The 17,737-nt window shown below is 36.2% G+C and overlaps 1 protein-coding gene across 2 annotated transcripts; it reads left to right on the plus strand.

Annotated features, from left to right (window-relative positions):
- Positions 1-17: 17 nt before the first annotated feature.
- LOC124441084 (tyrosine--tRNA ligase, cytoplasmic-like) lies at positions 18-17,523 on the plus strand. 2 transcript variants are annotated; one of them, XM_046991515.1, is made up of 21 exons: positions 18-316; positions 483-629; positions 992-1,093; positions 1,167-1,240; positions 1,735-1,780; positions 2,306-2,389; positions 5,663-5,743; positions 5,837-5,888; positions 6,915-6,955; positions 7,376-7,432; positions 7,853-7,946; positions 8,706-8,791; positions 8,886-8,936; positions 10,892-10,976; positions 11,120-11,205; positions 11,769-11,820; positions 12,531-12,635; positions 14,633-14,675; positions 15,151-15,251; positions 15,715-15,764; positions 17,222-17,523. In XM_046991515.1, exons 1-21 carry the CDS (start codon positions 248-250, stop codon positions 17,327-17,329), a joined length of 1,614 nt encoding a protein of 537 aa, XP_046847471.1. In that variant the 5' UTR covers positions 18-247; the 3' UTR covers positions 17,330-17,523. The 2 variants fall into 2 exon arrangements, with proteins under 2 accessions (XP_046847471.1, XP_046847472.1); XM_046991516.1 differs by lacking the exon at positions 18-316 and having other exon boundaries at positions 1,011-1,093.
- The last annotated feature ends 214 nt before the right edge of the window (positions 17,524-17,737 follow it).

The raw sequence follows: 17,737 nt of genomic DNA on the forward strand, positions 1-17,737 counted from the left end.
TCTTCCATTTCTATGACCGCGTGGTACAGTCAATTTGCAACCAAGACATCTACTGTAATTACTGTACGAGAAATTAGAATACCTGCTTTCCCAATCCAAGGAAAGCTCTATTTGGCTAGAGTTTTAAGAAAAAGAGCAAATGCTAGATTTTTGATACAATTTCAACATTTTTCTTTCAAAGTACTGCACACTTTTAAGTTCTTGCGTTCATAAACGCTCGTTGATTAATTTGCAAGTACTTGTAAAAATGGCCGCCTCTGGTGTTAGTGCAACTTCTGTGGACGATAAAGTAACCTTGATTACAAAAAATTTAAAGGTATTTCGACGTTAATTTGAAAAAATAGAACCGTTAGTTATAGTTTTTTGGCTTGTTTCGATGCATTTTACTTAAATTACCGTAAATTTCTAGCATGTTTACGTGTATTTTTTGATATGAGTATGACACATCACTTGTAACATCTTTATAACTTTTTTGAAAACAGGAGGTTTTGGGCGAAGAAAAAATCAAAGAAATCGTTTCTGAAAGACCATTGAAAATTTATTGGGGCACAGCAACTACTGGAAAACCACATGTAGCTTACTTTGTGCCAATGACGAAAATTGCTGATTTTTTGAAAGCAGGATCAGAGGTGAAGCATTTTTTTTTGTACTTGTCTAGTTGAAAGTTCAAGCTTTTCAAGGTTGGCTGCTGTGCCCATAATATAAGCCATGCTGAAAAGCCAAAACGACCATACCTCTTTGAAAATATAAAATTATCACAAAGGTAGTTAACCTACCACGATAAAATCTGCCTTGTCTCTAAAGACTTAAAGTGCATGTAAAACCATTGTTCTTTTAAATTTTCTTTAAAAGTTTGTGGAAATTGTCTGTCATAAATAGTAGCAAGATCACTTGTTTTTAACAATTAGTACATTTTCACAGTGTGCTGTACTTGTTTGCTTTGTTCCTGATGGCACAAGTTTCATTGAAGTTTCGTATTTTCATGATAAAGGTTACTGTTTTACTGGCAGATCTCCACGCGTACTTGGATAATCTCAAGGCACCATGGGAACTATTAGAATATCGTGTGCAGTATTATGAAGAAATTATAAAAGTTTGTTTTCCATCTTTGTTATAGAAAATGTACCATAAATTTTGAGTCAAACGGAGCTTTTTTGCTGATTTAGGGAATGTTAGAATCAATTGATGTACCATTAGAAAAACTCAAGTTTGTCAAAGGAACAACCTATCAACTTAGCAGGTTTGCTTAGATGTGGACCAATAGTGTAAAAAAATAATATGTTAATCTTACTACTTGTGATCAAATTATTCGATGAAACGATGACACTTGTAGAAGTGCTACTCTTTGCATGGCCCAACTATACATGCTTTTCATTAAATATTCACTAATCATGCCTCTTAAGAGGTGTTTTGCAATTAAATTTTCATTGCTTTGTGAAGTTTTTGTTGCATTGATTCCTGTGCAGTTGTTTGTAAATGCTTTGATGTCCATCAACGTTTAGTAGTTTAGGATGAAATTATCAAAGAAATAATTAAAACTTATGACATTTGGCTGACTGTGTAGTTGTAAAAAGTCACTAACTGTTTATTGCATGATTTGATGTCTTTCTAAACATATTTTGAATTCTTTGTGGACGTTTATTTTGAAGTTTGAACTCATAAAAGTGCATGTGAAGTGACTTCAATGTTTATAGGAGATTTTTTAATGTCGGATTTTTTCATTTTATTTGATAGGGAATACATTCTGGATGTGTATAAATTATCCACAGTTGTAACTGAGGTTTGTTTTCTTAATTTCTTATGAACAGTTTTTTTTGTGAAGCTTAGAGACTTCATTAATATTGGACATTAGTTGCATAACATGTAATTTTTGTATCTGAGACTTGTGTAACAAGCAATACAAGAGCTGTCACTAATTTCAAGTGCAGTTTAAGGCTTTGTGGATTTATTGATGGTGTGTAAGGGGTGCACACCCCTTTCAGCCTTTGTATTAAAAGGCTTGCCAGTTTGTTTTCGAAACTTTAATACACCAAGGAATCAAGCCAATGCAATTGGAGAAACATCTGACATGGCATAGGAACATCCACAAAAACTAGCCCCTAAAATCCAATCCAAACTAGAGCACACTAGTTCTAGATACAAAATCATCCTAGATCCATGCCAGTTTGAACAAGGGCCACGTGATATAACTTTCCCAATATTTTTCAACACAGTTGATATCATATTGCATACTATGACAATGTAATTAAATGCTGACAAATGTTGTTGAATGTAATCAATGTGGTTTGATAATATTTATACACAGCATGATGCCAAAAAAGCCGGAGCAGAAGTTGTGAAGCAAGTGCAACATCCATTGCTTAGTGGACTTCTTTATCCTGGATTGCAGGTGCAAATCATAGTTAATTGTCAAACTCTATGTTGGTAGCTGGCATAATTTGCTTGTGATTTGGACTGCTTGCTTCTTACTACTAGCACAAAACATTGTCTTTGAGGGAGGCAAAACTTTGAACAAAATAATTTTAACACCATGCCTGCCTTTATCGTACGTATGAAATTAAGTCTGAAATTTTAAATTTGATTGTAAATTCATTAATCCGTCATAATCAGTTGATATCAAATTTGATCGTAAATCCGATAATCCGTCAGAGCCAGTAGATATAAAATTTGATCGTAAATCCGATAAGCTGTCAGTTGCAGTTGATTTCAGTGAAATTGTCAAAGGCATATTGGGTGCTGCTTGGTTGCGACATTTGTCTTGTAACTATTAATTTTACTGGATAATTTATGTTTGGTAACCAATCAGAGGCTTTGTCTACAAAACCTGTTTTTGAATTCTTTATGAACTTTCGGAATTGTTTGTAAGTTAAAAGTTTACATGACAAACTTCCACTGGCTTATACGAAATCGTCGTGTCCAATGAAAGACGTAATTAACATATGTAAGATACGACTTTTTCATTCACTCTTACGTCACAACGGATGTGAAAAAGTCGTATATAAGATATCACGTTCGTAGACCTTGCCTTTGAATAAGAATTTTAAGTACAATTTTCTTAAGTTTTGGTTGGATGATGAGCGAACAAAGTTGCTCTCAATATGAAGAGGATAGTTTGTACCGCTAAGTACTCGGCTAAGGATGTTGAAACGACAGTTAATGCCAACACCAGTTTTCCTTATCAGGATTGCACTAACATTACAAACATGTACGCTAGTATTGAAAAGCTCATTCGTACTCACTCTCACAGAGTGCGAAACGGAAATTGTGCTTCCACTCTAGTCAATGGCAAACTAATATATCCAAGGATTGCAATATTTTTCTAAAGTATTTCAAATCGTAAAGTCAATGAAGTGAAAATACCATCTTTGAATAGTTATGAGATGATGTTGAAACCTACCCAGCAAGTGTGAGTGTTAGTAAACTTTTAGAATAGTTATGAGGTGATGTTGAAATCCAACCGGTAAGTGTGAGTGTTAGTAAGCTTTTAGAATAGTTATGAGATGATGTTGAAATCCAACCGGTAAGTGTGAGTGTTAGTAAGCTTTTAGAATAGTTATGAGATGATGTTGAAATCCAACCGGTAAGTGTGAGTGTTAGTAAGCTTTTAGAATAGTTATGAGATGATGTTGAAATCCAACCGGTAAGTGTGAGTGTTAGTAAGCTTTTAGCCAACCGGTAAGTGTGAGTGTTAGTAAGCTTTTAGAATAGTTATGAGATGATGTTGAAATCCAACCGGTAAGTGTGAGTGTTAGTATAGAATTTATGAGATGATGTTGAAATCCAACCGGTAAGTGTGAGTGTTAGTAAGCTTTTAGAATAGTTATAAGGTGATGTTGAAATCCAACCGGTAAGTGTGAGTGTTAGTAAGCTTTTAGAATAGTTATGAGATGATGTTGAAATCCAACCGGTAAGTGTGAGTGTTAGTAAGCTTTTAGAATAGTTATGAGATGATGTTGAAATCCAACCGGTAAGTGTGAGTGTTAGTAAGCTTTTAGAATAGTTATGAGTTGATGTTGAAATCCAACCAGTATTTGTGAGTGTTAGTAAGCTTTTAGAATAGTTATGAGATCATGTTGAAATCCAACCAGTAAGTTTGAGTGTTAGTAAGCTTTTAGAATAGTTATAAGGTGATGTTGAAATCCAACCGGTAAGTGTGAGTGTTAGTAAGCTTTTAGAATAGTTATGAGATGATGTTGAAATCCAACCGGTAAGTGTGAGTGTTAGTAAGCTTTTAGAATAGTTATGAGATGATGTTGAAATCCAACCGGTAAGTGTGAGTGTTAGTAAGCTTTTAGAATAGTTATGAGTTGATGTTGAAATCCAACCAGTATTTGTGAGTGTTAGTAAGCTTTTAGAATAGTTATGAGATCATGTTGAAATCCAACCAGTAAGTTTGAGTGTTAGTAAGCTTTTAGAATAGTTATAAGGTGATGTTGAAATCCAATCGGTAAGTATGAGTGTTAGTAAGCTTTTAGAATAGTTATGAGATGATGTTGAAATCCATCCGGTAAGTGTGAGTGTTAGTAAGCTTTTAGAATAGTTATGACATGATGTTGAAATCCAACCAGTAAGTGTGAGTGTTAGTAAGCTTTTAGAATAGTTATGAGATGATGTTGAAATCCAACCAGTAAGTTTGAGTGTTAGTAAGCTTTTCGAATAGTTATAAGGTGATGTTGAAATCCAATCGGTAAGTATGAGTGTTAGTAAGCTTTTAGAATAGTTATGAGATGATGTTGAAATCCATCCGGTAAGTGTGAGTGTTAGTAAGCTTTTAGAATAGTTATGACATGATGTTGAAATCCAACCGGTAAGTGTGAGTGTTAGTAAGCTTTTAGAATAGTTATAAGGTGATGTTGAAATCCAACCGGTAAGTGTGAGTGTTAGTAAGCTTTTGGAATAGTTATGAGGTGATGTTGAAATCCAACCAGTAAGTGTGAGTGTTAGTAAGCTTTTAGAATAGTTATGAGATGATGTTGAAATCCAACCGGTAAGTGTGAGTGTTAGTAAGCTTTTAGAATAGTTATGAGATGATGTTGAAATCCAACCAGTAAGTGTGAGTGTTAGTAAGCTTTTAGAATAGTTATAAGATGATGTTGAAATCCAACCGGTAAGTGTGAGTGTTAGTAAGCTTTTGGAATAGTTATGAGGTGATGTTGAAATCCAACCAGTAGGTGTAAGTGTTAGTAAGCTTTGGAATAGTTATGAGGTGATGCTGAAATCCAACCAGTAGGTGTGAGTGTTAGTAAGCTTTTAGAATAGTTATGAGGTGATGTTGAAATCCAACCAGTAAGTGTGAGTGTTAGTAAGCTTTTAGAATAGTTATGAGATGATGTTGAAATCCAACCAGTAAGTGTGAGTGTTAGTAAGCTTTTAGAATAGTTATGAGTTGATGTTGAAATCCAACCAGTAAGTGTGAGTGTTAGTAAGCTTTTAGAATACAGACGTTAATTTTGTTCTTGATTGATGCTCATTTTTTTGAAAATAATTATTTAGTTTTTCGTATTATATAAAGAATTATCAAGCATCAGTCTTTCTTACTCAACCTACGACTATCGACCTGTCGACTAAGGTTTATAGCGACAAAAGTACACTATGCTCAGCCTTATTTGATAGTTGTTAATTAACCAATTGAAATGAAAATATAATCTTTTTATACACGCAGGCGATCGATGAAGAATATTTAGGTGTGGATGCTCAGTTTGGTGGCTTGGATCAAAGAAAAATATTCACATTTGCTGAAAAGGTTTACGACATTACTACTATGATGATATTTTATTGACTGGATTGACTGGAACTACATTCTTTTCGTGACTTTATATTTCTGCTCGTTTTTTAGTATTTACCAACTCTAGGATATAAAAAACGAATACATTTAATGAATCCAATGGGTAAGGAAAATCCTCGTTGTATGTAAAAATAATGGCCTTCGTTCAATGCGGATCAATGATACGCACGCAAAAACAAAGGGTACCATTTTGGGAAATCGAATTGCCGTGTTTGAAGTGAAGCGTTTGCTTCTTCATATTTAAATAAAATTTAAATATTAGCTAGTGTACTTGCAGCAAGTCTGCGTCTTGAAATTTTATGTTGAAATGTTGAAAAGCTTTTATTTGCTGCAGTTTTGAGGAATGAGGATGTGTATTCTTGATTCTTGCATTGGTATGTCATTCAAGGGTCGTTGAGTATTTGCAGTTTAAGGAATGAGGATGTGTATTCTTGATTCTTGCATTGCTATGTCATTTAAGGGTCGTTGAGTATTTGCAGTTTGAAGAATGAGGATGTGTATTCTTGATTCTTGCATTGCTATGTCATTTAAGGGTCGTTGAGTATTAGCAGTTTAAGGAATGAGGATGTGTATTCTTGATTCTTGCATTAGTATGTCATTTAAGGGTCGTTGAGTATTTGCAGTTTAAGGAATGAGGATGCGTATTCTTGATTCTTGCGTTGGTATGTCATTTAAAGGTCGTTGAGTATTTGCAGTTTGAAGAGAAATATTAATTAAAGAATGAAGAATTTACACATCCTCAATTTTTTAACCTAAAAGTTTTTCTAGAGGCAGATTTCGTGGAAGTCTAGTTTGCTAGTCTCTGACCTTGTCCATAGTTTTTTCCTCAAATTTCATTTATTTTAAAATTGTAATTTCATTATAAAGTTATGACCGTTTTTATTTTGTACAACTTCAACTGACACGTAAGCTCTTCACGTTTTCTCGACTTCAAGTTTTGTGTCGCCGGAGAAAATGTCAACATTATCGACATGTGTACATCAGGGCTTATGGCACGGACCCCGATAACGCTACAAACTTGACAGCGAAAAATTTCGAATATTTTCTTCTTGAGGATTGGAAATCAATGCTGTCTAGAATTACGTATCATGTAAAGTGTTTATTGGATTATCTTTGCTTTGCTTTTCAGTTCCTGGCTTAACTGGAACAAAAATGAGTTCTTCTGACGAAGTAAGTGTACATTCCGAATGGCGAGGTTACTGCTACTTGTTCATTTTTGTTGGAAGTTCAGTTTGGAAATCATCTTTGAAAATTTATAAATTTAAAAGCTGCGTTATGATGACGGTGAACTGGGGTTGAACTGAACTTATTTTATAGCTTCTGGCGAACTTGTGTTCGCATTACCATTTGCTTTTTGGATGGTTGTGATATTTTTATGCATTGAACCAGTTGTGTAAAGTATGTTCAGCTATCGTTAAAGCATTCAAACGAAATTTCCACGAAAGTGCTTTTTTCACCGATGTTTTCACTAATTTGTTGTTTCCTCTTAAACGTGGTAATTTTCGATGATCTCTTCTGACTGGGCTGTTAAGCAAGTGACTTATTTATTTTAAACGCATTGTGCATCTCACGTTCAGGTGGATTTTTTAGGATTCAAAGATAGATATTTTGGATAGTGCTTCATCGGTCAAAAAGAAAGTGGCAAAGGTACATTTACACTTCTTGGTGCTGAGTTTTACTCCTCCCCTCGAAAATCTCCGCCCCCTTTCTTTTCTTCCGAATCCCCGCTTTATTTTTCATTTAGTTATAGCAAGATTATTTCCACTATGCATTAAACACATGAAATAAACAGAAATTCGGACGAAATATATTGCAATTGTGACACGATGAAAATGTCGACTAGACAAGCGATGTATAGTACCGCTTTCCCAACGCCGCTCCGCGCCCCCCCCCCCAAAAAAAAGTTTCAGTCTCCATTTGTATTCTCCCCCACCCACCCCCCTTCATATTCACTTCTTAACCAGTAGCGCCTATTTTGTGCTGTTGCCGTTGCTGCAAAGATGTTTATAGCTGTTCAAAGTTTTGCTACGTATAATGAATTACTATTTTACTTTTGAAAAATTTTAGGCGTTCTGTGAAGAGGGAAACATAAAAGAGAATGGCGTACTGTCGTTTGCTAAGTTTGTCATCTTTCCAATTTTAGAATTACAAGGAGAAAGTGGTATGTTGCTTGTGAAATTCGTCTAACTTTTACTTAAGTTCACTCTTGAATTATATATTATACACCATGAGATGTCTGATATCATCTGATTCATGCTGTTTTAAAGTATATTTAAGTTTATGACTAACGCCTGTATTCTGAATAGTCGATGACTTACGCCTGTATTCTAAAAGGTCACTCAATCCGACTGAATGCGATATAGAAATCGCGCTACCACTAATGAACAGCAAACTCGTTTCTCCATCTGTTGGCAAATTTTTGCAATAATATTTCAAATCAAGCAATCAGTCGAGTGAAAATAACGTCTTCGAAAAGTTATAAGGTGATTTTGAATTCCCCCGTTCAGTGCGCGAGAGTGTGAGTGACCTTTTAGAATACGGACCTTAAAGTCTTTGTTTAGCATTTTATACGTAATCGCAGCATGTCAATTACAAATCACAGGTATCAAAACCTATGCATGATGTAAATGGGATTGCTGGAGATCCCATACCTAATCCTTCTCACGACTGCAGACATGCAATGTTATTCTACATGCGCCATTGTTCATAAAATGTATATGGGATGATATACTCCCCCCCAGTCCACTTTTTCCATAGACAAGCAATATACTCAGCTTCCCACTTAGAAAGTATGTTCTCGTGCTATCCCCCAACACACGCATAAACATACTTTTGAACAGGCTCCGCATTGTCTGCTTTGTTGAAAAAATCTGGTGAATTCAATTTAAAATCAATGATTTCTTTTTTCTGTGTTTTTTAGAATTTTGGATTCGGCGCAGCGAAGCAAATGGCGGGGATGTTTCTTTCAAGACTTTCCAACAGCTGGAAGAATCGTTTGGAAGAAAGGTAAAGTATAATTTTAAGCTATTGCAAAATTACCAGTGTTGGTTTTTTCTGTTTATTGATAACTGTTCGTATTCTTTCCATTATCCTAACGCAGGAGGTTCATCCACAAGACCTCAAGAATGGTGTTTGCATTGTTTTGAATAAGGTAAAAATTTCCTGAGCCCGTGAGGGCTGCATAGTTTACACTGTGCAAGCGTAGCTTCTATAACTTACGAGCGTAGCCGGCGCGCTTATTTAGTCGCGCTTTGCAAATTTTTCTCTTCTAAGTCTTTAGATTTCTAATGAAATGAGGAAGATGTAGTTTGAAGTTTACATAGCAGGACTAAAACTTGCGGCCTGGCTGCGCCACGCTTAGTTCTTAAAATTGAATTGTTTGAACCCAGGAGTATCAGTGCATGTTCTTGTACGTTGATCGTCCAGATTAGAACAGTCTTGAGAAGGACTGTTGGCGTTGGTGTTGAACGACGTTTTGACAACCTTAGCGGTGGTCATCTTATAAGTCAAGTCTAAGGTTGTCGAAACGTCGATTAGCACCAACATTCGTTCTCAGGACTGCTAAAATCGCTGGGACTTTGCCATTTAAAAATCAGTAATTTTTTGATTTCATTATATCACTACCAATTTTTATGAAAAATCTTATGTATTTAAATCCCGTATTTGTGTGCGTGTGTTGCACAAGATAGCTACCAAATTAACAGAGAGGAAGTTGTTTGAGTAAGCTGTACATTGTTCTGACAACTACAAATTCATGTTTTACTATTCAAATTTTAAGGTCCAGATAAAGATAAAAATATAAGTTCTAAAAGGACTAATGTCATATTGAATTATGTTTCTGCTCTGTATGTTTCTTTTTGTCTTGTATTGTAAAACATGACCAGTGCGCTCCTATGACCAATGACCAATGACCAATGCGCTCTTATGCCCAATGACCAATGTGCTCTTATGACCAGTGACTAATGTGCTCTTATGACCAATGACCAATGTGCTCTTATGGCCAATTACCAATGTGGTCTTATGACCAGTGACCAATGTGCTCTTATGACCAATGACCAGTGTGCTCTTATGACCAATGACCAATGTGCTCTTATGACCAATGACCAGTGTGCTCTTATGACCAATGATCACTGTGCTCTTATGGCCAATTACCAATGTGTCCTCTCTTATGACCAATAACCAGTGTGCTCTTATGACCAATGAGCAATGTGCTCTTATGACCAATGACCAGTTTGCTCTTTTGACCAATGACCAGTGTGCTCTTATGACCAGTGACCAATGTGCTATGACCAATTACCAATGTGCACTTATGACCGATGATCAATGTGTTCTTATGACCAATGACCAATGTGCTCTTATGACCAATGACCAGTGTGCTGTTATGACCAATGACCAGTGTGCTCTTATAACCCATGACCAGTGTGCTCTTATGACCAATGACCAGTGTGCTCTTATAACCCATGACCAATGTGCTCTTATGACCAATGACCAATGTGCTGTTATGACCAATGACCAGTGTGCTCTTATAACCCATGACCAGTGTGCTCTTATGCCCAATGACCAGTGTGCTCTTATGCCCAATGACCAATGTGCTCTTATGACCAATGACCAATGTGCTCTTATGACCAATGACCAGTGTGCTCTTATGACCAATGACCAGTGTGCTCTTATAACCAATGACCAGTGTGCTCTTATGACCAATGACCAGTGTGCTCTTATGACCAATGACCAATGTGCTCTTATGACCAATGACCAATGTGCTCTTATGACCAATGACCAGTGTGCTGTTATGTAATTTATTTTGTATTTACTACGGATAATTTGACACGCAAAATTATAACTCGAAGTCCAAAATGGTTGTTTAAAACTTAGCTTTGATCTATAGTTGTTGTCCATTTGCCGATGGAAAATTTTAGTTCTCGTGTTTTGAACGTATTGTACCCAACGTCACCTCCGAGTGTTGATTTACTTATATGATAGTAGTCGCCCGATTGATCTGATGGAACTAAAATTTAGTTCACTTCCAAGTTTAGTTGACGTGATTGAACATACTCGACGTGTGCAGCTTTGCCTTGCATTGATTTGCTGGTTTTTCCTCCTATGTAGTTATTGGATCCAATCAGGAAGAAATTCGAATCTAGTGAACTGCAGAAATTGAAGCAACAGGCTTATCCAGTTGAGAAAGCAAAAAGTAAGGCGCGTGCTCATTCAATTTGTCATGCTTTATAGAAACTTTAACAGCCTTCTCCTTTAGAAATTTCTTTAGATTAATGTTTGGAATGCATACACAAAAGAGCATTGCCGTTTACACTTTTTTTTCTTCAACTTACATAGAAGCAAAAGGCAGTACCGAATCGAATCGAGACGTCGATCCTTCAAGACTGGATATCAGAGTGGGAAAAGTAATATCGGCTGCAAAGGTGTGTATAAAGTTTAGTAGACGCTCTTGTAGATTGCTTGCAACTCCATGATTTTTATATGATCTATAAGTAATTAAAGCAATATCTGAATATTGTTTTTGTTTTATTGCCTTGAATTTCCAACGTTAAATAAATGTTGAAGTTGTTGATGCTTGCTAAGTTTGAACAAGTGGACAAGTGTCTAATTCAGTAGTGGATTAGAATGATCAGGATGAAGAACTTTTGGTTCTTTGATAGTAAATTAGATTAATCCAGGTAAACCAGCCTGCAATTCTTATATAGTAGATTATATTGATGGAGGGTAAGGGACATATATGGTGATATTTGCCCAGAAATTGCCAGCGAAAATTCGCTCATTTACTCACGTATGAAGAACAGCTTTTTATAGTCGTAATTTTTTTTGCGACTATTTTTTGGTAACATCCTTAAATTGCATAGTTTCTTTTATGGTTTGACCAATTGTGGGTCACTTTTGACACTGAATAACATCTATATGTGTGTTCCATCCTTGAAGGGTGTGCCCGGTACTTCGTTGATACTTATATTCTAATATTTTTATTCAGCATCCAGAAGCGGACTCGTTGTACTTAGAAAAAATTGATGTCGGAGAAGCAGGTACGTTCAATTGTGTTTAAATGTACGTTTACTGTCTTGGCTGCCCTGATGTCCTGTTTTATATTTTCATTCACGTTGTATTAGATAAATGTCAAGAAGGGTGCATTAATTGATCTTTTCCCTAAAGTTAAATACCCTAAGAAACTCGTCCTCGTGGTAATTTTGTGCTCTTAATATTCCAATAATTTGTCTGTATATTTTAACCATCAGCAGTAAATTAAAACTGTTTTGGCTGTCGAGTCGTATTCTTAAATGACAAAGTATCAATTTCCCAGCTAACAGTAAAACTTCATGTGACACAGGACCACTGCGCAGCTTGGTTTTGTTTATCAAATTAGCTCACTGACTGCTGTTAGTGAGCTCAGTGTGCCTATCGGTCGAGAAGCGCAATTGACTAACTTCCACCAGTTTGCGTCAAATCAAAAACTAATTTATTTATGACCCCTTTTTCCCGCTACTCGTTCTTAAAACAGCTTTTCGAAATGATATTACAGAACCTGGTTTTCTATAACTCATGTGACCAAAAATCAGCTACGCTTGAGGATTTCTTTTGTTTAAATTATTTGTAAACTTCATAACGTGTTTCAAAATTCTTTTGCTAATGTTCTATCATAATGTACGTAGTAGTTTTGCATTCGATGATATACTACAAGATATTCACTTCGAAGATTTGGAAGTCATTGACATCTCCCTCTCGTTGTCATTTGTAGAGCCGCGCACTGTGATCAGCGGTCTCGCCGGGCTTTACCCTTTGGAAAAACTTGAAGGTCGCGACGTTGTGGTGCTTTGCAATCTAAAACCTGTGAACATGCGCGGTGAGTATTAAGTAGGCGCGACTTTGTTTTGGTTGTTGACATACCACATGGCTGAGTTTAAACCAGAACATGAAAGATTTTTTGATTGAAATATTTTGACTTTAAACGACCCCAAGAAATTTTGAAGATGCTACAATCATAAATAGCTCACGGAACTCTTTAAATTTCGCGTACGTGCTGTTTTTATCTATTACTTTCCTGTTTTTTTCCGTCCATTCAATTATTTTGTCATCCATTCAATTTGTCCAAAAATACTTGGCAATTTTCATTTTGTCAATGTCATGTAAAAACGGAAAGCGTATAAGAAGCTCCGGCCACAAGAATCCGGATAGGGTTTTAACCACACTCTATAATATTTTCACTGCGGTATTTCCTACCATAGGAATCCAACAACAAATTCTCCCACATGCTGGTTGTCCGAAACGTTATAAGGCTCCCTTCTTTAGAATCCAGAAATATTTAAAACCGCAATCTATATAACTGTACTAGTGTATTTCCGTCCACAGGAAACTAACATCAAATTCCAGCAAATGCGGAGACCGTGTTTTTGTGATAGTAATAAAATACCCAACTTTATTTACCCGCGGTACTTTTCACTAAAGTTACTGTAAAAGTAAAGGGGAAAGGGATCTTATAGGCCGTGTATATTGGAAGGCCACGTATACACAGAAGAATAGGAAATGGAATCAAAACAAAACTTAAAGGAATTATAGGGAAACAAAGAAAAATTTTATATGTACATTAAAAAACTAGTTTTATCAAAGTAAATACCTGCTTTCGTTTGAGTAAATTATTTTTAAAGCGCTTTAAGAGTTTAGAACTTTATCAAATGTTAAAGTTTTCCAAGCCCCCGCACATCAACGCGAAAAATATTGTACCTAACTAAGTACTAGGCTTCTGTGACATTAAGTTAGATTCAGCGTTCATGCACATGTTTTTACTTGATACATCGTTGATTGTTACTTCTAACATTCAAATTTATTATCTCTTGTTCATTAAGTACACCATCAACCTATATATATATATATATGACATACGGCTAAAACCACTATGTATGTAAAATCGTCTGCAATGTCGGTTCAAAGAGTGAACAGTATGAATGTGAAAAAAACAACACGGTATGCGGTTTTAGTGTGGGAAAACAACACGTTATCCGCATTAGAATGTAAACAAACTAGGTTTTCGTTTTGGCAAAACGCCGATTCGTCGCATATGGTAAGTTATCCTGTTTTAGATGTATCCCGTATTTGTGTGCACAGGAAGTGCACATTTTGTACACCTATACCCATGTGGACTCATTTTGTATCTGTTTTGATAACTATTCAGTCAAAAATATGACTAACCCAAGATAAAGTATATCTATGTTGAAACGTGTTTTTTTGTGTTTGCATCACTAACTCAGAATCTTGTTTACGTTACCGTTAGAACTTGTTTTCTGCGTTGTTTTCGGCCAAGTCCGGAAAAATTCATATCAGTAATCAGTTACAGATACTCTGGCATTTTCTCCCTTTGTAAGGACGCAATTTTATTGCAACCTTGCCTGCCTTGTTTTGTACATTAAACTCACATTTTACTGTATCTATCAAACAAGTGAGTTGCACTAAAGTATTAGGGTGTTTTCATCGATCGTCATGTTGGTAGAAAATCCAAGATTGCGAGAAAGTTTTATGTCGACTCCTTGCTATGTTCAGCATCGCCGCTTTGAAATGGCCGCTTTGACATCACTTGAAAACACTCTGTTATCGCAACATTTTTTTACTCAGCATTACCTTATGTATATTATGGCCCATGGGTTGTTTATATTTTTTTGTGTTTTAATTGGAACTAGTTGCAGCCATATTCAGTGTTTACATACCAGAGGATAAGTCGGTCTGCATTTTTCGGCATTTTGAAGAGCTTACTGATCTCGTTGGCTCTTACAGCAAATCATTCATGCTCCCTTTATGTCTAAAGTTGTGTGCTTTCTTTACCGTTTTCTTTTCAATTTCTGTTCAAAGGCATCAAATCTGAAGCTATGCTGTTGTGTGCAAGTCTTACTGGGTTTGTTTAATCTTTTGTGTAGTTCAGTAACTAGTTTGCAACTTTGATGCTGTCTTGGTGATTACGAGGCTGTAGTTGTCAAATATTGTCAACCTCCGGACAAGGAGAAATATTTCAGTATATTGTTGTCCGTGTTAGTTGTGTGTTTTTTTGTTGTCATTTTGAGACCACGCAAATTTTTGTTGTCATTTTGAGACCACGCAAGTTTTTACTGTCGTTAATGGAAGATTATATTGAGTCGTTAGTAAATGCATTAATATGCTGTCGATTCACTATCAATGTGAAGTGGTATTAACTCGCCCGACGTAATACAGAAAGTTCTTCTGCATGGGAACTAATTATGAATGTTGACTTTTGCCACAGGGGGAAATTTTTACGTAGTTCGCGGCCTCTGCGAAACACATTTTGATTGGTTTAAAATCTTTCGTTGCTTAGCGGGGATATGCGCTGATATTTAACATTTTCTAATTTCCAGCTGTGATGGTGAACGAGAAGTTTCTCCTCTAGATCCACCTCCCCAGAGTAAACCGGGCGACAGGGTGATAGTTGAAGGTTATGAACATGATAAATTAGGAGGTAAGGTGGTATCGAGTTGTGTTATTACCGGTAATTTGTCTTGGGGCTCGAACATTCCTTCGATGGAGTCGAGTATACCCGACTGGAAACGAACTGTGCTTAAGTGGCAATCAGCAGCGAACGCAAAGAGGGAGAGTTAGGTTATCTACTCTCATCAAACCACGCTCTTTATTTTATTTTATTTTATTTAACAATATTTATACGCGGTAGCCTATTCGATTCATACATTGTTTTTCAAAGGGCCGTAACTTACTTCCCAACTTTTATTTACTTGTGTGTTGCTGCCTCTCGCCACCGTTTCTCAAACTGTACTTTAAGACCCCACGACTTTTAATTAACTGTACCATGCTGCTCCCGACCACCTTACTCCAACTGTATCTAGTTACCCCCCCCTCTCCATTTTTCCAAACTTTACCTCTCCCCTTTCCCATTTTTTCACTGATTGATGTTTCTTTTTCTTCAGAACCGGATGCGCAACTTAATCCAAAAAAGAAAATATTTGAAAGCATACAGGTGAAATTTCTGTTCGCATTGCTTTATGCCTTTGACATTTCTGTCGTGTCTTTGGGAATTAGATGTGCGTCTTAGACTACTTTGCCTGTTTACCACGAACCTAATTGTATAAGCCTTTCGCTCGAGATGAATCGATGAAGCACAGTCGGAGGCGAAACCTTATGCACAGTTATGATTGTTGGCTATCTTTTTTAAAAGCCATTCACCATGGCAACTGCGCTTTTCAAGGAAATTTTTTTAGTTTTATCTTCACGGCCAAATTAAAGCAACTTCCATTTAATGTTCGCGGTACCTTCATGTAGTCATTGACACCTCAGTAATTAAGCCCCATTATCTTAAGCTTTTAAAATAGCTTTGACCTTTGTCGGCATGAATCCATGACGATTTTTGTATTTCCGGCTTAAGACTATTACCGTGTTTGTTGACAACACGGTGGGTCTGTACTAATATTTCTTTCATATTTGATCACCCCAATTTGTTAGCGTATCGCGACCAGTGAAGAAAATTCATTGGAACTTTATTATTGCTGTTTGTTATTCCTTCAGTATTTGTTCACCCATATTACACATATGTGTTTGTTCAGCCCACGTTGTTGAGCGTCGTGTAATGTTAATTGTATTAGGATTCGGGCAATGTAATTAGCATAATAAGCACGTCCTAGCTGCGAAATGTGTCACGTGGATTGGAATACTGCAGTTTATGGATTTTGACTGCATTCGAACTTTTCTCTCCGATGAATTATGTAAACTAGGTACTGGGATACACATGATGTTTTGAAGCTGCTTATGCCCGTTTATGTACAACATAATCTTTGAATCAGTAGTACATTATATATTTTACACGAGCATTAGTGGATGGTGGAATACTTATAAATCCTCCGAATGCACCTGAACACTAGTTACTTACAAAAATCGATCATTGGGGGCAGTCTTATGTTTGATTTTGTATTTTATTTTGTATGTGACTTTATTTAAACAAGGATCGAAAACCATCAGTACATTAGATTACACCAAGATAAAAGGTTAAAAATATGTACTATTATTGGTAAAAATATTGTTCTGCCTGGTTGTCTGGTTGTCGTCTGGGAGTCTGTTTGTTTTGGAATATAGAGACTCCAGCTTACTTTTGAATGACGTTAGAGTAGGCGTTGACCTAAATGACTCTGGCAAGTTGTTCAAAAGAAAGCTCCACTATATATGAATAAGAACATTTTAAACAATATGTTTTAGCTGTATAGTAAGGAACAACTTGCCATACGGAGTACTGACATCTACTAGCACTTAACATTTCCAGTAATTATTTAGAGGTTAAGAATTCATATCCTCATCGTCATGTCATCACCAAATAAAAAATTATCGATCTTCTTACGTCCGTTTCCTTACGTCCGTTTTCGAGAAAACTCGTTGAAAAGCCGGTCGTATTGTTTGTGTATTTACCCAACGCGTCTGTTTTTGTAGCCCGAGCTTGTGACGTCGGAAGTTGGCATAGCTGAATACAAAGGGAGCTCCATGGCAACGAAACTTGGTAAAATTACATCGTCGTTGAGAAACGCGAAAATTTCGTAGAACTGTTTGTATTGAATAGTGATATTAATAATGACGCACTCCTTGTTAGGCGAACACTATTTTACGAATTTACTCCTGGTGCAACACTGATATAGCTACATTTTTGCCGTTGGCACCATTTTCTAAAATGGCGCAATTTTTTCTCTAAAGGAGAAAAACTATTTCTTTTATATTACACAGATGCAGTAATCAAACCGTATCATTTTTATATACGGAAATAGTATTTCGTTCCTGCTGGAGTATTTTTACTCACGTTAATCTCCAACCCAAGTGGCTGATCACATGTTGGTCGTTTTGAGGGTTCATATTCTGCTCATTTTTACCAGCGAAAGTTTTCTGGACTCGACCCGATTTGTACATAAATGTTTAGACGGCGCAGACTAAACCTTTTGTACGACCTTTTGTACG

Source organism: Xenia sp. Carnegie-2017, unplaced genomic scaffold (assembly GCF_021976095.1).
Source record: "Xenia sp. Carnegie-2017 unplaced genomic scaffold, XeniaSp_v1 HiC_scaffold_20, whole genome shotgun sequence".
NCBI lineage: Eukaryota > Metazoa > Cnidaria > Anthozoa > Malacalcyonacea > Xeniidae > Xenia > Xenia sp. Carnegie-2017.